Source organism: Aquarana catesbeiana, linkage group LG05, assembly GCF_042186555.1.
Source record: "Aquarana catesbeiana isolate 2022-GZ linkage group LG05, ASM4218655v1, whole genome shotgun sequence".
Classification (NCBI taxonomy): Eukaryota; Metazoa; Chordata; class Amphibia; order Anura; family Ranidae; genus Aquarana; species Aquarana catesbeiana.
The window spans coordinates 374,354,450-374,378,884 of NC_133328.1; the positions used below are offsets into that span (position 1 = coordinate 374,354,450).

The following is a 24,435-nucleotide window of genomic DNA, read 5'->3' on the forward strand; positions in this document are numbered from 1 at the left end:
TTTTGGCTGAATTCAGACCTGAAACAGACCAAAAGATGCACAGGGCTCCTGTGCAATTCGCTCCTGCTGTGAGCTGGAGCGTGCTGCAGTGTGAACCCAGCCTAAAAAAGGACAAATAACAAAAATCTTATTATAAAGTAAGAGAGGTACTGACACTAGCCATAAATATGCATACATTTTCCATATGAGGTAAAATACACAGTTTAGCTTAAAATGTATAGAAATCTGTCAGGATATTTGTTAAGATATTTAATTAGCAATTTCATAAAGAGGTTAGCAATATGGCATCCCCATATTTCTCTCATGACAGATTTACTTACATTTTTCATAAGCTGTCAACTAAAGGGAATGTAGAGTGAATGCTAATGTATTGACTTTGACTCTTTCTGAATCCTGGACTTAGACCGACCATAGAGATAAGGAAAGATGACTTTGCCCTCACTGTCATTTGCTGCAGGCATAGACATATTGAAGATAAATACACCTAAGGAACTAACAATTTCAAAATGGAGCCAGAATTGGTAGTCCACATATTACTCAAGACAAATGTTCTTTCAGGAAAACTAAACTGTTTAAAGAACATTTTTGTATTGTTTAATGACCCGTTGATATACATTTTAATTAAATTCTATGCACAGAATGCATACAATTATAAAGCCTAACTCATGTGTTTCAACTCTTGCCAATTTCAGTAAATATAAATTGAAAAAAAATGTTTCATCCAAGAAATAAAACAAAGATAATGGCACAATTTAAGCATTAACACATTAATCCACAGAGTTAATCTTACCTTGAATACTTTTAAGCTTATCAAAATAGAATTTCCTTACCAAGGGCATGGTTCCCATAATCAATATTCAGGGTTGGTTAAGTAATGCCTCCAGAAAATTGAGGATTTATTATTCCTTTTGAGGTATTAAAAAGGATTGCTCATCCCTGAAATTCCTATGACTAAATCCTCAGCAAAGTGTTGATTTGCTCTACTCTTCCAAGGTTTTTTTTTTTTTTTTTTTTTTTAAAGAATAAAGATTAGATTTTGAACAAATACAGACATGTCATATCAGTGTACACAATGCTGTGCAAAACAAGAGAGGTGATTGCTAAGGCTTGCAATACACGGTTCCCGCTGAACTGGCCTGAGATACAAATTGTTCATGGACAGGCTGAATGTACCAAGTTGAGCGATCAACCTGGGTACAATCAGCCTGCTGGATTCTGTTGCGATTATCATTAGCAGCTGCTATAGCCGCTAACGATAATCACTGTCTTCTCCCGGCAGGGATGACTTGCCACGCCCGCCCCCATCAGGGGAAGACCATCGCCAATTCCCCTTTCAGCACTATCCCTGGAAATTGTGGGAATTTGGTTGCAGGAAAGAAATTTGCACCATGTATGGCCTGCCTAAAGCTATTATAATTTGCATGGATAGTGGCTATTTTGTGTATAGGAGTATAAAGAGCTGAGTGAACAGTGCTGTGTAAAAAAGGATAAGGTGGGGTGATCACTAAAAGACACAATTGTTTTGTGTAACGCAGCGAGAGAGCGGTGTAACAAATACAGCGATCCCTAGGGGTGTACGCTGACATCTAAATAATTAGAGTGTGTTTTTTTTCAAAGTCTGTTATTCTTCAACTTCCTTTAACCACCCAAGCTGTCCAGCAATAATGGCAGTTGGAGGTTTTAGACAATTTATCACTGACAGGGGTATTTATTAAGTGTTCTTGCATAGTAAGACTACTTATTGTTATCTCACATATATATTTAAGTGTTCTTGCATAGCAAGACCACTTACTGTTATCTCACATATATATTATTCTTATTATTATAGCCAAATTTACCACCCTAACTCCTCCCACAGTTTTTACACTACATAGACAAGTAATATACCGAAACGTGCGGATTGTTCCCGAATGGTGTGCTATTACTTTGTGGAACGTTTCGCCGAATGGTTCACGAAATATCGTCGTTTTTGCGGCGAAATTGGTCCCATAGGAATGAATGGGGAAACTAGAGTGGGAGATGACAAAAGCTGGAAAATCAGAACATGATTTCTAAACTGCCGCCACTCCCTCATTTTCAAGCCCACCTACACAAATCTTATATCAAAATGTTCAGCTATCCCTGCTGCCACTAAACATGTCCACGGCTAAGCCATAGTCCTGATAGTTTTCACAATATGACCATTTGTTTGCAACTCACACCGTCCATTGACATTCATTGAAACTACACTCTAGCCCCCTCCAAATTTGAAGGGCAATTTCTAAACTGCGAATGTGCCTTCATTTTTAATATTTCACAGACATACTATACATCAAAATCTAGGTCTGGGTCTTGTGATTCTCACAATATAAAGATCTTCGCTGTAGGATGTATAGTTTTCAAAATACGGCCATTTGTTTAGAGGTCATTTCAGGAAATTTTAGCCATTACTCAGAGTGTACTGTTAGTGTTTGTTTTGTTGCCATGGTTACCAAAGCTTCTGTTATACACAGGGGGGAAGGTGGCTGGAGCATCTCAGCTGATTACAGAGCCCGGGGGAGGGGACAGACACACCATGTACTGATTTATAATAGAGGAATATGATGGGGCAGTTTTGATGGGGTAATTCTGATGGGGCAGTTTTGATGAAGTAGTATTTGGGAAGCATAAACAGGGCATGAGCGTTGCTAGGAAACAGTGGTTGTAAACACAAGATGCTGAGACACTCCAAATGCATGTGACTTCATCTGCTAGACTTGATAATGCTTGTAGACTCCTCCCACAGTTTTCACACTACAGAGACAAGTAATATACCGAAACGAGCGGATTGTTCCCGATTGGTGTGTTATTACTTTGTGGAATGTTTTGCCGAATGGTCCACGAAATGACGTTTTTGCGGCGAAATTGGTCCAATAGGAATGAATGGCGAAATGTTCAAAACTAGAGTGGGAAGTGACAAAAGCTAACAACCCCATGATCAGCCAAAACATTATGACCACCCCATGATCAGCCAAAACATTATGACCGCCCCATGTAAAAAAAAAATATTTTTGAAAAAAAAAAAAATTATTTTTGAAAAAAAAAAAATATTTTTGAAAAAAAAATTACTTTTAAAAAAAAAATTATTTTTGAAAAAAAAATATATTTGAAAAAAAAAAATATTTTTGAAAAAAAAAATTATTTTTGAAAAAAAAATTACTTTAAAAAAAATAATAATTTCGAAAAAAAAATTATTTTTCAAATAAAAAAATTCATTTTTGAAAAAAAAAATTACCTTTGAAAAAAAAAATTACTTTTGAAAAAAAAAATCATTTTTGAAGAAAAAAAAATCATTTTTGATTAAAAAAAATTCATTTTTGAAAAAAAAAATTACTTTTGAAAAAAATGTTCAGCTCTTTCAGCGAATGATGGAACTTTTTTACTACTATTTATACTTTTTAAAATATTAAGCTTTTTAACACTTTTCACAGTTACTCAAGCCACTCCACCCCACCCAGTTACTCCGCCCACTCCAGTTGTAGAGGCAAGAACACTTTCACAATTTCCCCAGAAATTGTACCTTTTCTAGTATTAAGTGTTCTTGCATAGCAAGACCACTTACTGTTATCTCACATATATATTATTAAGTGTTCTTGCATAGCAAGACCACTTACTGTTATCTCACATATATATTATTCTTATTATTATAGCCAAATTTACCACCCTAACTCCTCCCACAGTTTTTACACTACATAGACAGGTAATATACCGAAACGTGCGGATTGTTCCCGAATGGTGTGCTATTACTTTGTGGAACGTTTCGCCGAACGGTTCACGAAATATCGTCGTTTTTGCGGCGAAATTGGTCCCATAGGAATGAATGGGGAAACTAGAGTGGGAGATGACAAAAGCTGGAAAATCAGAACATGATTTCTAAACTGCCGCCACTCCCTCATTTTCAAGCCCACCTACACAAATCTTATATCAAAACGTTCAGCTATCCCTGCTGCCACTAAACATGTCCACGGCTAAGCCATAGTCCTGATAGTTTTCACAATATGACCATTTGTTTGCAACTCACGCCGTCCATTGACATTCATTGAAACTACACTCTAGCCCCCTCCAAATTTGAAGGGCAATTTCTAAACTGTGACTGTGCCTTCATTTTTAATATTTCAGAGACATACTATACATCAATCTAGGTCTGGGTCTTGTGATTCTCACAATATAAAGATCTTCGCTGTAGGATGTATAGTTTTTAAAATACGGCCATTTGTTTAGAGGTCATTTCAGGAAATTTTAGCCATTAATCAGCGTGTACTGTGTTTGTTTTGTTGCCATGGTTACCAAAGCTTCTGTTATACACAGGGGGGAGGTGGCTGGAGCATCTCAGCTCTGATTACAGAGCCCGGGGGAGGGGACAGACACACCATGTACTGATTTATAATAGAGGAATATGATGGGGCAGTTTTGATGGGGTAATTCTGATGGGGCAGTTTTGATGAAGTAGTATTTGGGAAGCATAAACAGGGCATGAGCGTTGCTAGGAAAACAGTGGTTGTAAACACAAGATGCTGAGACACCCCAAATGCATGTGACTTCATCTGCTAGACTTGATAATGCTTGTAGACTCCTCCCACAGTTTTTACACTACAGAGACAAGTAATATACCGAAACGAGCGGATTGTTCCCGATTGGTGTGTTATTACTTTGTGGAATGTTTCGCCGAATGGTCCACGAAATGACGTTTTTGCGGCGAAATTGGTCCCATAGGAATGAATGGCGAAATGTTCAAAACTAGAGTGGGAGGTGACAAAAGCTGACAACCCCATGATCAGCCAAAACATTATGACCACCCCATGATCAGCCAAAACATTATGACCGCCCCATGTAAAAAAAAAAATATTTTTGAAAAAAAAAAATATATTTGAAAAAAAAAAAATTTTTTTAAAAAAAAATTATTTTTGAAAAAAAAAATTACTTTAAAAAAAAAATAATTTCGAAAAAAAAATTATTTTTGAAAAAAAAAATTACCTTTGAAAAAAAAAATTACTTTTTGAAGAAAAAAAAATTCATTTTTGAAGAAAAAAAAAATCATTTTTGAATAAAAAAATTACTTTTGAAAAAAATGTTCAGCTCTTTCAGCGAATGATGGAACTTTTTTACTACTATTTATACTTTTTAAAATATTAAGCTTTTTAACACTTTTCACAGTTACTCAAGCCACTCCACCCCACCCAGTTACTCCGCCCACTCCAGTTGTAGAGGCAAGAACACTTTCACAATTTCCCCAGAAATTGTACCTTTTCTAGTTTAAAAATTTTATCCCAAAATAAAAAAAAACTGTAACGGCTTTAAAATAATTTGCTGGAGTTCTGCTTCAAAGTTGTTAATCAAGTTCATCTAAATTTACTAGTGCATCCAACAATACTCTCCCCAGATTGACAATGCTGCTGTCCAAATGCGGATCCATTGCTCCTCCATCTACACTGGAGCCACCCTAGACCAGGATGTTTGTTACTGGCTGGATCACCAGGTGAAAGTAAAGAATAAAAAAAGGGGAAACTAAAGCAGCTACCACATTTAAGGATTAGTAAACTGCAATAAATTACATTTTTCAATCTTTTTATAAGGGCTATAAAGTACGGACAAAAAAGAGTGATTATGCAGAGACCAGGTTTTTAGCAGAGCCACACTGTTAAAAAAACAAAAAAGACTTTCGCAATACAAGTTAATAGTATTCTATGAATTGGCATTTAAAGTTAAACACACAATAAATAAAATATTTTTAAAGCATCAACCCATATTCTCAGTATATTAAAACAGAAGAATTTATTTTATTTTATTATAAGGCCAGTCAATTTTATTTGTATTCCGCTTTCAGTTTACAGCAAACATAAATTATACCACCAACAGAATATTGCTTATATTGTCTGTATTGCAACTACCAATACCGAGTACTCAATACCCAAAACCGATACTTTGCGGTGCGATTTGCGTCCATGCAAAATGTATGGGTGCAAATCGCACTGCAAAGAGTCGCATGCGATTTGAACAGGAATGCGATATGATTCCTGTCCGAACTGCATGAGGTTTCCTGCACCGCTCCTGTATGAATCCAGGCTAAAATCACAATGACAAGCCTGGGTTCACACAGCAGTGGTGGGGAAACGGAATGCGGGTAGGACAGGAAACGCACTGCATTCCTGGTCAAATCGCATGCGATTCTTTGCAGTGCAATTTGCACCCATTCATTCTGTATGGACACAAGTTACACCGCAAAGTATCGGTAGTCGGCACCAGTGAGTACTTGACCAAAAGTATCGGTACTCGTACCCGTCGATAACAAAAAAGGGCATCGATGCATCACTAATTGTAACCGTTCTAATATCCAGGGAGCTTTTCCATAAGTGTTGAACTGTAATAAGTATTCTTATTATTACATGAATAATTGAATGAAAGAATGAAGAATGAAGCAAGTGACTTATTACGAAAAAAAGGTTTGGATACACTTTAATAATGAAGTGTGTGGATGCACGCTGTGCAGCTAGAATGCCCCTATGTGCAAAACGTGAAAACTGGCAGGTGAAAGCTTAACACAGACCAATAAAAACAGATGCTGCAACATTTCCCCTTTCTATGCATGAAGGTAAAACAACTTTAGTATGCAGCGCCAAAAAAACCCCAAAAACCCTAACTTTTACAACCGCTTTAACTGTATTTTAACTAAACAGAAAAACAACATTTACCTTGGATAAGTCTCCTAGTGAATTCCATGCATCCCACTTTGCTTTGTTTACAAAGTCTAACATACCTGGCTTTGGAGCATTGCAAGCTCCCTGCGTTGCCTGCAGGAAAAACATAGGACAAATATTTTAACACAGAGCAAAGTACCAATTGTAAAGTACATAAGAGATAAAATTATGCAGCGAAATATGAACATCTAAGACAGACTTGTTGACTCATTGGGTTCTATCCAGCTGCACCAATGCACACTGGTAATCCAGATGAGTCTAATTAATCTAAGAAACAGGACTGTGAAATTCTTGCTGCTAATGTTTGAATTTACTGTTTGATATACGCTGCTGTAATTAAAAATGACCCATTACCGTGATCATATATTTCTGAAATTAGCAGTTCGGGTGCATAAAACACTATCAATGAATTGTGAATAATATGCTAACAATTCAGTGTAAGCTGCAAATTACTTTCCTTCTTTTCCCAAAGCCTTGTACACATTATTAGTTCTTCTTTGTTCAACCCAGCGGGTTGTACGAAAAAAAAAAAAAAGCACCTAACAGCTCAGAGCCACTGTACTAACAATCCGAGGTTAGTACAGCAATCTTCCCTGCTGTGCTATTGTGTTTTGACAGGGGGACGCCCCCCCCCCCCAAAATACTCCAGTCAGCGCTCTCAGTGCTGATCGGGAGCCGATTGGCAAACTTTTTTCAGTCATGCCCCTTCGAAAAAAGCCGGCAAAACGGCCGGCTTCTTTTGGACCAACTCTAGTACACACGAATGTCAGCCGCTTTCTTTTGAACTGGCCGATGCTGCCTGACATTCAACCCATGTGTACTAGGCTTAAGTAATCACCTGTTCCAGAGGTAGATAGATAAAGAGTATACTGTATGTCTTAGGGAAGTGGTGCTAATATTTTGGTCATGGCTGCAGCTGCAGTCATGATTCAGATATTTTTTTTTTTAGAGCCGGTACACAGTAAAAGTGATTGAGAGGCTATACAGCCTCCTTTTACAGGCGGTGGAAGGGGTTCATTCCTTGTTATAGCAATAAAATGTAATCAAAATAAATAAATGGTACAGTACAGGGTAAAATAAAATAGAAAACTTTTTTAAAAAAAGGGCCCCCTGTACCCTCATGCTCCTGCGCAAATGCAAACATTCACATAGCTCCTGCGTGCATATATAAACGGTGATCACACCACACTTGTGAGGTATCACCACGAATGTCAGAGCGACAGTAATAATTCTAGGGCTAGACTTCCTGTGTAATCCTAAACTGGTTAACTGTAAAAACATTTAAAGCATTGCCTATGGGGATTTTTTTCTTAGGTTCGGTCGTTTGTTTCTATTCTACGGGCATACGTAATTTTAAAGCATGGCATGTTAGGTATCTATTTACTCAGTGTAACATCATATTTTACATTTTACCAAAAAAAGGGATAGTATATTGTGTTTGTATGCCCAATAATTCATTGAAGTGTGACATAAACAAAATTGCATCAACCAGCAATTTATTCTCTAGGGCCTCTGCCCTGGGGGTTCTAAGCAATTTTCTAGGAAAAAAAAAAATATGTAGATTTTTACATGTATGGGAGAAATGTCAGATATAGCCTGGTATTAAAGTGGATAAGATAAAATCCTTCCTTCCTTTTTTCAATTTTTCACTTATCTTTGTCATCAGCCAATTTCCATTTCCAGTCTACAGTCACTAGCAGTAGAGGACAGCCTGCTGAGGACTGGGGAATGGAAGACTCCAGGGCCTGAGCCAGAAAATTTTAAACAAATCCATCCCTGTGTGAAACACGTAGGCTGCCATTAATATGCAGCACTATTTCTATTAAATAAACTATATGTGATTATATTCAAAATGAACTTTGTGTCCATAAAGGTTCTAGTTCTGTGTTCTACTTTGTAAACACAATCCTCCCAGTCAATATACTGTATGCACCACCACAGGGCTATCAAAGAGTGTTTATCAGAGGCTAATGACCCCCAGTGGAGCTTCTGGACACAAATTTTATTTTTAACTACTTCAGTATTGGGCACATTCACCCCCTTCCTGCCCAGGCCAATTTTCAGCTTTCAGTGCTGTCGCACTTTGAATGACAATTGCACGGTCATGCAACTCTGTACCTATATGACATTTTTATCATTTTTAAGGAGAGATTTTTGGAGACAGATAGAGCTTTCTTTTGGTGGTATATAATCACCACTGGGTTTTTTAGGTTTTGCTAAACAAAAAAGATCTAAAATTTATAAAAGAAAAAAAAAAAAAGTGTCTTAAAATTTAGTTAGTTATAAAATTTTGCAAATAAGTAATTTCTCATCTTCACTAATGAGGTGGAACTGATAATCAGTGGATCCATGGATGCCCTCCCAGAACTGGACGACCATGTTGTGGCCAGCTTTCCACTATAATGCGGTCGGCAAGTAGTTAATATGACCACATATAGTATATTTAATACAAATAGTGCTGCATAATTTTTTTTTTGGTTTTACACTGTGAATAAGCTGCTTTTTTCTGGGTATTCAAAGTCTTTAGCACAGCTCTATTTCTGTATACATGTAGGCTGCCATTGCTGAATATCCAAGCTGCAAATGCTGGGCATCTGGTAGTCTTGTTGATAGTCTGGCTTCAACATTCAGATTCTCAAATGGAGAACAAATATGCAGATGAGGTCTTTTGACGTTACTCTGATTTTGTTGATATGGATACTTTTTTCCAGTTCTGCAACTCAAAGAAGCACACTAGAATTTTCTAAAGGAAGTCACCAATGGCAGCTTTGTAGTATTCTTCGAAAAATGGTTGAAGTAAAAATAAAAAGTTGTTGGTGGTGGGGGGATTCCAGATTGAAAGTACAATGGCCCGTGCAGGCTGTAAGACAAGTGGGTGTCAGGAAACCAGGAGAGGTAAAGGCGCAGGGTTTCAGTGAGCTTTTATAAAAAACACGTGTTACCCTATATAACCTGTAGTACCAACATTGATCAGGATAGTCACACCAAGTTACAAAACAGCAAAATGCTGCTTTACTTTTGTACCATAATTAAATGCAACCAGGGTAGATATAAATCAATGATTTTTTTAAATTTTATCTAATTTATTTTAATAAAATGCTTTTGGAGTAAAATCTATCTAAAGATAGTTTTCTATTTAATATACATTAATAAATGTAGTTTTTTCAGCATAAAATGGAGCTTAGTTATGTAGCATGAGGCTGTATATTCTGCAATATTGACATTTTTGGTAAACTCATTCAATGAATCCAAGCTCTGCAAACTGAGATAACATGCACTGCATTGATGCATTCACACAATTTCACAGTAACCATGAGATAAAACAAAGTTCAGGAATATTCCTTTATCCCATTGTTTTGCAAATCTATGTACAATACAAACTATATGATTGAATTGGTTCTGATATCGCTGTTTTACTAACCTGACAGCTTATTGTTTGCAAATATTAAAGATTCTAACTACCAGCAAGAATGAGTCCTTACATTTTAAGAGCACCTGTCATTTCAGATTAATCATGGCAGCACCTGTTAGCGGGCATCCACTTACCTGCTGCCTCCATGTCCCTCAACTTGTTGTGTCACTGCTGCATCACAAGTCGTCCCAATAAAGTGAATGGGACTTTCGGTGAGTCAGCGGGCAGAGGAGGAGACGCTGCGGGACAGAGATGACATTTGCTCTTAAAAAATTAAGATTTAAATCAAGCTTTTTTACTAGTGATTTAAATCAATTCCACCCTGAATGCAACTAAGCTTTTTTCAACACATAAAAACAACATGCAACATTTAACTACCTGTTTGAATAAAGCATACAACTTCAGTTTGACCTCATTGCCAGGGTCTTTTTTTAATGTTTTCAAGTCATTCTGTGCTTTATCAAAGTCTTCCTGGCTTGCTTGCATATGTCGTGCTGTAGTGTGGACACCAAGGGCTGCAACACTCCTCGACTTACTAAACAAGATGTGATCAAATCAAAAGATTAAAAGATTACAAAGCAGGTCAAAACAGCACAAATCTGTGCAGGCTAATACATATATTATATAATTGGTCACATGAGATTCTGAGATCCAACTCTAAAAGAATTATTCCAGGTAACACATACATGAATTCTAAATAATTTACAGACTGCTATCACCAATAAGGACACATTCATAATAATATGAAAAACTTAACTCAATCTCCTTTATTTTTAGTTGTATTCCCTTTTCCCTTGCACCCATATATATCTTATTTTGAGGAAACCTCCCTCCTTGCAGAACACTGATGTGGACAGAACTGCGAATAATTTCTCACTGGCCATATATAATCGTCACAAGTGGATAAAAAGGCATACAGGAATACAATGCCCACTGATCAGCAGTTATGCTGCGTACACACGACCAGACTTCCCGACAGAAAAAGTCCAAAGGGAGCTTTCGGTCAGACATTCCGACCGTGTGTATGCCCCATCGGACTTTTTCTGTCGGCATTTCCGACGGACTCAGATATAGAACATGTTCTAAATCTCTCAGTCGGAAATGCCGATGGAGTTTAGCCCGTTGGCAAGTCCGGCCGTGTGTACGCAGCATAAGGAATCCCTAGCCTGTAGAATGTCATGTTCCAGATGAGGTGTTCGGATGTTACCATTGGTTACAGAATTATACACACGGCGTGGCCTGGCTTGAGCAACCAATCACAAAAAACAAGAGAAAAGTCAGATGGGCCATGTTCCGTGCATTTACATGGTGAATTGACTGGAGCTTTAAAGCCAATATCTAGCTGAAATGCATCTTACTTTTGTTTTTTATAGCTTCAGAGAGGGTTATGACCTCTATCAGAATTTCACTTTCTTTCCTGATAGAGAATGTTGGTAGCCAAAAAGAAAGAGAAAACAGATAGCAATAAAAACACATGTTCACACATTAGTAGGTCTATTTCTTACAACTTTTTATACAATGCAAAATGGGCATTGTATATGTGGAGAGTTTAGTTCTGCTTTAAAGCAGACAAACTCTAGGAAGGAAGTGGGTTCTACTCAGTACCTCTACCTCAAACCAATCCTATCCTGGACTCCAGCCATATTTTAGAGGATGTAGAGCAGCCATTTAACCAAGGTTCTGTGGAACCCTACAGTTCCTGCAGAGGTTGCTAGGGGTTCTTTGACCTGTGAGCAATAACAAACTGATCTAGCTGCACCGACCACAGACGCAAAACCACTATGTTAGGGAACACTACAATTTTTACTGTCTGTATTTCTTTTTGGTTATTATTCATTTGAAGAGGAAAACTAAACCCAAAAACAAAAGTGCAATATATTGCAGCTTACATCCTTTAGAAAACTTTAGTTTTCTTTTTTAAGCTAAGAAAGGTTTCAGCAAATACAGTAAATATCTGATGACATTGGCATAAATGCAGTGTCTGTCACTTCCTGTGAGCTGCACTAAAGAATTTCTTCCTTCTTAGACCCCATACATGCTATTTCGATTTTCTGGAGATTGTTGTCTTCAGATTTACCAAAACCTATAATATGGAGGTCAAACCTTATGAGTTTCAATCTGTATGCAATCAGGCAGGCCCTTGCACTACATGGTTTTGGTAAATCTGAAGACAAAAATCTGCAGAAAATCTAATAGTGTGTATGGGGTCTTAGCTATCTTCTGTTAGCTACCAATTGCCCTGCTTCCCACCAGTGTTAATTTCGTCAACTAAAATACAACTAAAACTAAAATGGCATTTTAGTCAAAAGACTAAAACTAAATTGAAATTTGACTTCAAAATTAACACTAGTCTGTAGTGCATGTTCATACCTCAATACCTTAAATAATAACATATGAGATTTTTCACTCCAGCAGTATATAATAAGTTTGGAAATTGTAGAGAAATGTTACTAATGCATTACAATTAAATTACACCCATTAGATTTTAGACGACTAAAATGAGTTTTAGTCGACTAAAATGTACTGGAGATTTAGTCGACTAAAACTAAAAACAATTGCAGAAGACTAAAATGGGACTAAAACGCCATTTTAGTCCTAACACCAAAGACTCGTACACACAATCGGACTTTCCAACAACAAAACCGTGGAATTTTGTTCGAAGGGTGTTGGCTCCTACTTGTCTTGCATACGCATGGTCACGCAAATGTTGGCCAACAATTACGAACGTAGTGACGTACGACGAACCAATAAAAAGGAAGTTCAATAGTCGTGCGCCACACTTTTGGGCTCCTTCTGCTAATCTCGTGTTAGTAAAAGTTTGGTGAGTAACGATTTGCGCTTTTCAGCCTTGTGCTTTTCAGTTAGTTTCTGCCTTTCAGGTTGTGCTTGTCGGTTCCTATCTGTTTTTCAGTGCGTGCTTGTCAGGTCGTTTGTTTTTCAGTGCGTTCTATTTATAGTTCGCGTCTGATTTTTAGTGCGTGCTTGTCAGGTCGTTTCTGATTTTCAGGTCGTGCTTGTCAGGTCCTTTCTGATTTTCAGTGTGTTCTGTCAATCGCTCTGAGCAGTCGTTAGTTTACTAGCCATGTTTGTTCTTGTCGGAGAGATCGTGCCGTTGTTGGGCTTCGGAGTTATTGCTTTGACCCAAGTCCAGTCCATGAGCAGGGGAAGGTGGAGTTCTTGGACCAAGAATTGGTTGCTTAATCGTGACCAATTCTGTCAAATGCCTTTTCTGCGGGAGCTCCAGGAGGATAATCCTAATGATTTTTAGGTATTATCTCCAGATGACGGACCCAGTCTGTTGATTTTGCAATCCCCTTATATTGGGGGGGGGGATGTATAATAATAAGGGGGCGCTAATAGTAAATAAGTGTGACAGTAAAGTGCTAGTGCTCAATATTTCATAGTCAATGAGAACAATACCGTAACATTATAATCAGAAGTGGGTAAAAAATATGGTATAGAATGACACAATACTTGTGAATATAATATGCATCAGTAAACAGCCAGCAGATATATTGTACTCCTAGCAGACATGTCACACACCTGCCTACAAATATATCAAACCAAGCATCCACAAATTGTGTGAAGTTTTCTGGACTGCTATACCATCATATGCATCATTGTAAAACATAGGTGAACACTGAACACAATCAATCAAAAAGTGCAGTGTGCATTAATGAACAGCCAACTAAAGTGCCAAAGTAATGTCCATAAATTATGTGAAGTTTTCAGATTTTTTAACCATCACCATTGCCAAAGGGCGATTATGGATACAGCGACACCCAGTGAGTAAAGGTAAGTATCCTACTTACCAAACCACCATGACCTCTTTACTTAAAAAGATAGGTCAGGTGGGGCTTTAGATAACTGTGATCTGTACTCTTTAATGGTACCAGGTGGATAATCCAGGAAATACTCCGCCAGAATAATATTTTAGAAAAAAAGTGGAAAAGGCAATGCATAGCGTAATTCCGTTTATTAAAAAATATAAAAACAACAGGCCGAGTGGCCGCTTACTTTAAAAGTGCCTTTCCTTGGCAATGAACGTGACAGGCTCAGCAATGTCAGGTGAAGTGTGAAGCAGCCGCCTCGCTTGCTCCCGCTTGTAGTGAATTGTCATGCGTTCCACCACCTGATCAGCCGAAACCGGAAGTGGTCGAAAAAAGATTGTGTGATCGGGATGTGCCTTGACGTACGTTTTGTCATAATGACGTCGTCAGGAAGTGTCCCGGTCACTGAATGAACATAAATTATAAATGATTAGGTGTTATATAATAGAAAATGAATCTTAGACCTCTATTGGCATAATATGAGTGTTAGTAATGGCTGAATGTTTCGCGCAAAAACACCACCATACCCACAGTGAAGCATGGTGGTGGCATCATCATGCTTTGGGGCTGTTTTTCTTCAGCTGGAACAGGGGCCTTAGTCAAGGTAGACGGAATTATGAACAGTTACAAATACCAGTCAATATTGGCACAAAACTCTCAGGCTTCTGCTAGAAAGCTGAACATGAAGAGGAACTTCATCTTTCAGCGTGACACCAACCCAAAGCATACATCCAAATCAACAAAGGAATGGCTTCACCAGAAAAAGATTAAACTTTTGGAATGGCCCAGCCAGAGCCCAGAGCTGAATCCGATTGAAAATTTGTGGGGTGATCTGAAGAGGGCTGTGCACAAGAGATGCCTTTGCAATCTGACATAGTTGGAGGGTTTTTCAAAGATTGGGCGAATATTGCCTAGTCAAGATGTACCATGCTGATAGACCCATACCCAAAAAGACTGAGTGCTGTAACAAAGTATTAGTTTAAGGGTGTGCACACTTATGCAACCATATTAGTTTAGTTTTACTTCCCTCCATCTAAAAGATTTCAGTTTGTTGTTCAACTGAGTTGTACAGTTTATAGGTCAAAAAATTTCTGAAGTGATTTATCTTTGTCTTTTTTTTTTACATCACAGAAACCTGACAGGAGTGTGTAGACTTTATATCCACTCTACCTCACATACACAATGCCCCAAACGTCCTCTACCAGTGTTGTAGCTATTCTAAAATGGATGTCAACTACTCTTTTGAAAAAAATAAATAAAATCTTTTGATCATGGCATTAAAAATACATTTTATTTTGTCAATGCGTGACAAAATATCAGGGTCACGCAACGTCTTCCTTTCTCAGCAGAATATACTCCAGTTTTCTTTATTATGCTGTCTTCCATTCAGCATTGCAAGCATAACTGCCTCCCAGGATAGAGAAGAAGGACACTGTCCGGGTGACAGGGCTGGGCCAGATGACTGGTCCAGTGCTGCTGGGAAAAAAAGCTCTCAACTTTGAGTAATTTCTGACAAATCTGAAAGAGTACACAACACTTTCTTAGCTCCCGACAACCAAATGAAGAGGTGGGGAAACAAAGAAACAAAAAAAAAAAAATGTGGGTGGGTGGGATTGGGGAAGTTACATGATTTTGTGGCTTAAGGTCTGTTGAAGGGCTTTAGGCTTGTGTCGGCAACATCAGTTTGAGATGCTTCTGAGGTTTAGAATTCATACACAGCTGCATTAGACCTGTAGTAGAGCTGATTTGGGTCTGCCTACTTCAAGAGGGTTTTGCATTTTCAAAGACTTGTATGGAGATGGAAAACCCACTTGAACCAAACGCACGCCTGTGGACTCCAGTCCTTACATATATTCGGGGGGCTCTGTAATAATAATAATAATAATAATAATAATAAAAAAATAAATATGAATAAGCTATTGCGCTGACTAGAACCTAGCCATCATTTAATGGGGTACATAAGGGGGCCAGGAGAGTGGTAGGGAACACCAGGTAAGTGGATCCAGCTCCTCTCAGATTAGGTCTTGAAATCTTAATGCACATATGAAAAAACAAACACAAGAGGGCACCTCCATCTAGGTGTAGCGATGGAAAAAAAAAAAAAAAAAAAAAAAAAAAAAAAGTATAAAAAGACAATAAAAATGTACTCAATAGATAAAAGTGAATCAAGGCTTGTCATAAACCCATATAATAAGGCTAATGTTAACTGACTGCTCTAGGGTCAATTACCATTAACCTTATGTATCACCTTATCCTTTCCTTCATATGCATAACACTAGTTTGATTAAACAAGAGTTAATAGTACTGGCCTCCTACGCCCGCCCCCTCCCACTCTTCACAGTATATAAAAGACTTGTCCTTTGGCCAATCTCCTGCCTATGGCTTGATAAAGGGGAACTCCTGACTGCCCTGAAACTTGTAGCCATATCCCCTTCACTTCCTGTCATCACCCAGCCAAGATGGCTGCAGCTCCAAACAGAACCTATCTTGCCACTTCTGGAAGCTGCTGTTGCTTATGTTCCAGCCTAAAGGCCGACAGCTGTACAGGGGGTCCCCGGGTTACAAACAAGATAGGGACTGTAGGTTTGTTCTTAAGTCAAATTTGTTTGTAAGTCGGAACAGTACCTTTTTTTAACTGCAAATCCAGTCTTTTTTATTTTTGTATAATTTTCTTATTTTTAATATTATTTTTCTTATTCTTTACTTTAATTACTTTTTTTATATTATTAATTTAATTATTACTGTATTTCTTATTTATTTTAATCAATTTTTTTCCCCACTTATCTTTATTGCTATAATTCAGGAGAAAACAATTCCCTGTGTGATAGCAATTGGAGGTGACAGGTTCTCTTTATTGACCCTGTCACCTCCAAAACAGGAGTCCTAGCTCTGTGCTAGATTTCCTGTCACAGCTGAGAGGGGAGGAGCACAGCTCTCCCCTCTCACTGTTTACATGGCGGCAGGGACAGGAGACAGCAGAGAGAGGGGAGCTGCCGGGCACAGCAGGGGGATGGATGGTGAAAGCAGCAGTGTCTGCGATCCGAGTCCAGGCAGGCCGGCCGCGGTGCACTTTCCCGGGGCAGCGGCGCAGGAAAGACCGGGGATCCTGGAGGCTTCATTAGGCCACACTAGGCCGGACAAGGCCGTGGCCACGATGGGCAGTTTTAGCGGCCTGGCAGGCCACCGGACCGTACCAGGCCTGTGGATGGGCAGGCAGGATGACGAGGGGGGCCCGCAGCCAGGCCAGGAACAGAGGAATGGCTCACTCCAGCAAGGAGAGGAAGATTCGGCCGGCAGTGACATCACTCGGGCCCCGTTCGTAAGTAGGAGTCGTTCGCAACTCGGATGTTCGGGGACCCCCTGTACCCCCTGTACTTCCATCAAGAACTCTGCTTCAGCCAGCCTCTTGCCTGCAGAGCTCTGCAGCCTCGCGGTGATCCTATGGAGGTCTATATGGGTTTATGACAGGCCTTGATCCACTTTTAGCTAGTGAGTGCATTTTTATTGCCTTTTATACTTTTTAAAAATACATTGCTACGCCTAGATGGAGGCACCCTCTTGTGTTTGTTTTTTATTTGGTCTGTAATCAAGTTCAGCGGATCTGAACGGTCCCCCCATATATCTCTGCGGAGCGACAGATGTCAGCGGTGACATGTCCACTGACTTCCGATCCGCCCCGATCCGATCTGCTCCACAAAATCCAGATGGATGGATGTCCTATTTTCCATCCGTCTGGCGGATCGGATGAAAACGGACAGGCGATCGGTAATCATCCGATCTCCCCACAGAGGAGAGCGGTCTCACTGACAGGTCCGTCCTTGCACAGTGTGCAGAGACGGACTTGTCATCCGCCGGCTAAGTGGGGATCAACGGAGTGATCCCTACTGAGCAAGCGGATGGCTGGATACAGATCCGCACTTCTGAAAGGGCCCTTAAGGCAATGTAACTAATGTGATTGTTTTGTAATTGTCTCCAAATGACAGTGAACTATGAAAACATTTACAGTATAAAATTATGCACGACAGCTATAAAAATACCCTCGCAATTCTAGTACATTATTCTCTTTTTTAATAAACCTGGATTAGAAAATAATGAAGTTGCATTTTGATAATGAATGTTGGGATATTTTGCTTAATTAAAACCCACCCTGCCTCCAGGCTTCGAGGAAAAGAATTAGCAGTTTCAGGTTTCTATGTTTTGCAGTGGATTAAAAAACAACCAACAAATTACAGTTCCCAAGCTTTAAATTATTTATACAAAGAGTCAATTTCTGAAACTGCTAAACTTTTAATTCACAAAACTGTGTGTAAAAACTATTTGCTTTCTTAATGCATTTACCCAATCAAGTAACTGGGAAGTCACTGATTTCTCGCGACAGCTAGGAAAGAGGACCACTGTAATTTTTGGACCAGCAATCATTACCAGATCAGGGCCTTCTTGTACTCATCTAGTAAACTGGAAAATAGAACACTTGGAAATTTACTGGTTGGAAGCAAAGTCTTCTTAAATTTATGAGGATAGAGCGATTGGAAACATTATTTTTTCAACACTGATGCATAACTATTCCAGAAATAAGAAATGTAAGGGCAAAACAACCAAATTTGCAATATATAAGGATTGAACAAGTCAAAAAATTGGTGGACTTTGTGGGCACATAATGAGAGGGAGAAAAAATAGAAAAAAGAAAAAAAAAAGGAAGAAAAAAGAAAAAAAAAAAAAAAAAAGGAAGAAAAGGAAAAAGGAAGGAAGAAGGAAGAAATTTTATTACAGCATAATAAAAAAAACATATAAACAACATAAAGAACACCCTGTTGTCAGGGCTGGGCTCAGCCCTTTCTTCTCAAAGCTGGCCGCTCAGCTGTCGGATAATTGCCAGCTCCTATCTCTCCACCTGTTGATGGTATCCTGCTCGTCAGTTCTGTCTACTTAAGCCATCCAGTCCAGATGATCTCTGCCTTCGCCTTGGTCACATCTCTAGAGACGATCTCCTGTGTTCCTGTTAAAGACTTGCATGGCTGACATTCCCTCTGGTTCCAGATTCTGCTTGCTGTTCTACTACGCTCCTTTCTGGCTCCCTGACGTTTTGGCTTGTCTGACTATGCGTTCCGGGTTTCTGAACTCTGGCTATGTTTTGACTACATTTACCTTTATTATTATTATTATTATTATTAAAGTGTGATTTAACTGTACTTCTGTCTCAGTCTGATGCATAGTTTCTGACACCTGTATAGACACAGTTACCCAATAATGCAGTTACAGAGGGCTGGATCTAAGTTACAAAAATAGATTTGATAATGTATCAAAGTGAGAGAAGAATTTCTGATCCAGTAATGCCTCCAAAAACTTGCTCGTCGACGCTTTTCACTAAGATATTAGCTTCCTCAGGACAGATACTGGGTAGGGGCAATATTCACAGACATAACAAATAAGCTTGCCTGGTGAACTTGTGGCTCAGGGCACGGGAAAACCTCACAAAACGAACAGACAACCGGAAAGACGAAATTGAGTTTCATATATATGTGTGTATAAAATGAAATATCCACATATCATGTGGTCTATGGTAGGTACCACTAAATAAAAAAAAATAAATAAAAAACAACATATGCATTATGGATTAGGGTGCCGTTATAAAAAACCCTCAAATCAAAGCAGTTTATACTAGAATAGCTCTCACCTGATATAAAACAATCATGTAGAAATATTAGAATATAGATCACACAGAGGCAAGAGGTCACAGATTCCCACTATAAATGTTCTCAACACAGTATCTGAAAGTAGGCAAAAGTCTATAGTTAGGTATTAACCCCTTAAACAGGGTATATATAGTGGCAAGAATAAGACAAAAAAGAAGACGTGAGGACCCAACTGAATATGTAAATAATGCACTTATCCCACAGGGGGAGACCTTTTGTTTTCCCTGTGGGATAAGTGCATTATTTACATATTCAGGTGGGTCGTCACGTCTTCTTTTTTGTATTTTTCTGGTCAGTTGTGCCTGCATTTGGGCATCTTTTTTTTATATATATGCTAAGTACTTAATGGGTTGCTATACCCCCTCTCTCAGACATGCCATCGGTCTCTATACTTGAGGGGATTGTGTACTCACCCATTTAATACACTGGCTTTGTACCTATGGGCTATTTCTTGGTACTATTGGTAAGTACCACCCACATATACCTCTTGTATCTATTTTGTATTCTACTCCACTATATATACCCAGTTTAACCACTTGACGACCGCCTCACGCTGATATACGTCAGCAGAATGGCACGGGCAGGCAAAATCACGTACCTGGTACGTGATTGCCTTCCCGCGGGCGGGGGTCCAATCGGACCCCCCCTGTGCCTGAGGCGGTCGCCGTTGGTCTGGGAGCGTTCAGTGATGAGGGGGAGGCCATCCGATCGTGGCCCCCCCTCGCGATCGCTCCCAGCCAATGAGAATCCTCCCCTGCCTGTGTGTAGTACACACAGGCAGAGGATGTGATGTCATCTCTCCTCGGCTCAGCAGTTTCCATTCCGGCGCCGAGGAGAGAAGACATCAATGTGAGTGCACAAACACACACACACTCAGTAGAACATGCCAGGCACACAAAACACCCCCGATCCCCCCCCGATCACCCCCCCCGTCACACTGACGCCAAGCAGTTTTTTTTTTTCTTTCTGATTACTGCATGGTGTCAGGTCAGTTAGGGTTAGCCCCCTTTAGGTCTAGGGTACCCCCCTAACCCCCCCTAATAAAGTTTTAACCCCTTGATCACCCCCTGTCGCCAGTGTCGCTAAGCGATCATTTTTCTGATCGCTGTATTAGTGTCGCTGGTGACGCTAGTTAAGGAGGTAAATATTTAGGTTCGCCGTCAGCGTTTTATAGTGACAGGGACACCCATATACTATCTAATAAATGTTTTAACTCCTTGATTGCCCCCTAGTTAACCCTTTCACCACTGATCACCGTATAATCGTTACGGGTGACGCTGGTTAGTTCGTTTATATTTTACAGTGTCAGGGCACCCGCCGTTTATTACCTAATAAAAGTTTAGCCCCCTGATCGCCCGGCGGTGATATGCGTCGCCCCAGGCAGCGTCAGATTAGCGCCAGTATCGCTAACACCCACGCACGCAGCATACGCCTCCCTTAGTAGTATAGTATCTGTACGGATCAATATCTGATCCGATCAGATCTGTACTAGCGTCCCCAGCAGTTTAGGGTTCCCAAAAACGCAGTGTTAGCGGGATCAGCCCAGATACCTGCTAGCACCTGCGTTTTGCCCCTCCGCCCGTCCCAGCCCAGCCCACCCAAGTGCAGTATCAATCGATCACTGTCACTTACAAAACACTAAACACATAACTGCAGCGTTCGCAGAGTCAGGCCTGATCCCTGCGATCGCTAACAGTTTTTTTGGTAGCATTTTGGTGAACTGGCAAGCACCAGCCCCAGGCAACGTCAGGTTAGTGCCAGTAGCGCTAACACCCACACACGCACCGTACACCTCCCTTAGTGGTATAGTATCTGTACGGATCAATATCTGATCAGAACTATACTAGCGTCCCCAGCAGTTTAGGGTTCCCAAAAACGCAGTGTTAGCGGGATCAGCCCAGATACCTGCTAGCACCTGCGTTTTGCCCCTCCGCCCGGCCCAGCCCACCTAAGTGCAGTATCGATAGATCACTGTCACTTACAAAACACTAAACGCATAACTGCAGCAATCGCAGAGTCAGGCCTGATCCCTGCGATCGCTAACAGTTTTTTTGGTAGCGTTTTGGTGAACTGGCAAGCGCCAGTGGCCTAGTACACCTCGGTCTTAGTCAAACCAGCACTGCAGTAACACTTGGTGACGTGGCGAGTCCCATAAGTGCAGTCCAAGCTGGTGAGGTGGCAAGCACAAGTAGTGTCCCGCTGCCACCAAGAAGAAGACAAACACAGGCCCGTCGTGCCCATAGTGCCCTTCCTGCTGCATTCGCCATTCCTAATTGGGAACCCACCACTTCTGCAGCGCCCGTACTTCCCCCATTCACATCTCCAACCAAATGCAGTCGGCTGCATGAGAGGCATTTTCTTTATGTCCTCCCGAGTACCCCTACCCCGCGAACCCCCCCCAAAAAAGATGTAGTGTCTGTAGAAAGCGCGGATATAGGCGTGACACCCGCTATTATTGTCTCTCCTGTCCTGACAATCCTGGTTTTTGCATTGGTGAATGTTTTGAACACTACCATTCACTAGTTGAGTATTAGCATAGGGTACAGCATTGCACAGACTAGGACACACTTTCACAGGGTCTCCCAAGATGCCATCGCATTTTGAGAGACCCGAACCTGGAACCGGTTACAGTTATAAAAGTTACTGTATTCTATTCTGCAATGTTTTATCATGTTTGCTTTTCAGGTATGCAATTTTTTATACTTTACTGTGCTTTATTGTTAACCATTTTTTTGTCTTCAGGTACGCCATTCACGACTGAGTGGTTATACCAGAATGATGCCTGCAGGTTTAGGTATCATCTTGGTATCATTCTTTTCAGCCAGCGGTCGGCTTTCATGTAAAAGCAATCCTAGCGGCTAATTAGCCTCTAGACTGCTTTTACAAGCAGTGGGAGGGAATGCCCCCCCCCACCACCGTCTTCCGTGTTTTTCTCTGGCTCTCCTGTCTCAACAGGGAACCTGAGAATGCAGCCGGTGATTCAGCCAGCTGACCATAGAGCTGATCAGAGACCAGAGCGGCTCCAAACATCTCTATGGCCTAAGAAACCGGAAGCTACGAGCATTTTATGACTTCGCCGGATGTAAACAGCGCCATTGGGAAAATGGGAAAGCATTTTATCACACCGATCTTGGTGTGGTCAGATGCTTTGAGGGTAGAGGAGAGATCTAGGGTCCAATTTTTTCAAAAAAGAGTACCTGTCACTACCTATTGCTATCATAGGGGATATTTACATTCCCTGAGATAACAATAAAAATGATTAAAAAAAAAAAAAAAAAAAAAATGAAAGGAACAGTTTAAAAATAAGATAAAAAAGCAAAAAAATAATAAAGAAAAAAAAAAAAAAAAAAAAAAAAAAAAGCACCCCTGTCCCCCCCTGCTCTCGCGCTAAGGCGAACGCAAGCGTCGGTCTGGCGTTAAATGTAAACAGCAATTGCACCATGCATGTGAGGTATCACCGCGAAGGTCACATCGAGGGCAGTAAGTTTAGCAGTAGACCTCCTCTGTAAATCTAAAGTGGTAACCTGTAAAGGCTTTTAAAGATGTATTTATTTTGTTGCCACTGCACGTTTGTGCGCAATTTTAAAGCATGTCATGTTTGGTATCCATGTACTCGGCCTAAGATCATCTTTTTTATTTCATCAAACATTTGGGCAATGTAGTGTGTTTTAGTGCATTAAAAATTTAAAAAAGTGTGTTTTTTCCCCAAAAAATGCGTTTGAAAAATCGCTGCGCAAATACTGTGTGAAAAAAAAAAAAAAAAATGAAACACCCACCATTTTAATCTGTAGGGCATTTGCTTTAAAAAAGAACCAGTTACACTTACCGGTAACGGTGTTTCTGGGAAGTCTTCCAGGACGGCACCCTGAGAGATGACTGGTCCACCTGACAGGAAACACAATCAATCAAGAGGTTAAAGGCCCCCGCCCCTCCCGATGCTCCTCAGTTGTGACAAAGTATTGACCCACACCAGTGCACGAGAGTGAAAAACATAACCACCACCACACTCTAAACATTACATGTTTCCTAAATAGAACGGGTGGGAAGTAGGCCTGCCGTCCTGGAAGACTTCCCAGAAACACCGTTACCGGTAAGTGTAACTGGTTCTTTTCTCAAGTCGTCTTCCAGGACGGCACCCTGAGAGAAGAGCAAGTAGCTCAGGCCTACCTTTAGGGCGGGACCACCGCTTGCAGGACTTTCCTGCCAAATGCCAGGTCCTGAGGAGATAGTAATTCCACTCTATAATGCCTCAGGAACGTGTTCTGGCTTGACCATGTAGCGGCTCTACATATCTGCTCCACCGAAGCTCCGGCCCTTTCCGCCCAGGAGGTTGCCAGAGATCGCGTGGAATGCGCTCTAAGATTTCTAGGAGCTGCTTTACCTGACTGCTCATAGGCGAACGAAATAGTATGTTTAATCCATCTAGCTATAGAAGCCTTGGATGCCTGTTGGCCCTTCTTTTGGCCAGAAAAATTAACTAAAAGATGGCTGGACCTTCTGAATTCCTTAACCCTTTCCAGGTAGGATAATAGACAGCGTCTGACGTCCAGACAATGAAAAGAAACTTCCCCTTCACTTTTGGGGTTACTACAAAAGGAAGGCAGCACCACTTCTTGAGTCCTATGGAACTTTGATGCTACCTTAGGGAGGTACAGGGGGTCCTGCCTAAGTATAACCCTGTCCTCGAATAAAGAAAAAAATGGCTCTTTAATAGAAAAAGCCTGAATGTCACCTACTCTCTTAGCTGAGGTGATTGCTAGTAAAAAGGCTAATTTAAAGGTCAGGAT

The 24,435-nt window shown here is 40.2% G+C and overlaps 1 protein-coding gene across 4 annotated transcripts in view; it reads right to left on the bottom strand.

Annotated features, from left to right (window-relative positions):
* The window catches only part of ECI2 (enoyl-CoA delta isomerase 2), a 116,704-nt gene that overhangs the window by 60,435 nt on the left and 31,834 nt on the right, over positions 1 to 24,435 (bottom strand). For 3 of the 4 annotated variants that reach the window (XM_073630988.1, XM_073630991.1, XM_073630989.1), the window contains exons 2-3: positions 10,504 to 10,660; positions 6,708 to 6,806 (exon numbers count right to left, since the gene is read on the bottom strand). In XM_073630988.1, the coding sequence (XP_073487089.1) occupies positions 6,708 to 6,806; positions 10,504 to 10,660 (256 nt within the window). Of the gene's footprint in view, positions 1 to 6,707; positions 6,807 to 10,503; positions 10,661 to 14,142; positions 14,361 to 24,435 lie in introns of all 4 variants that reach the window. The other variant, XM_073630990.1, reaches the window with a different exon arrangement.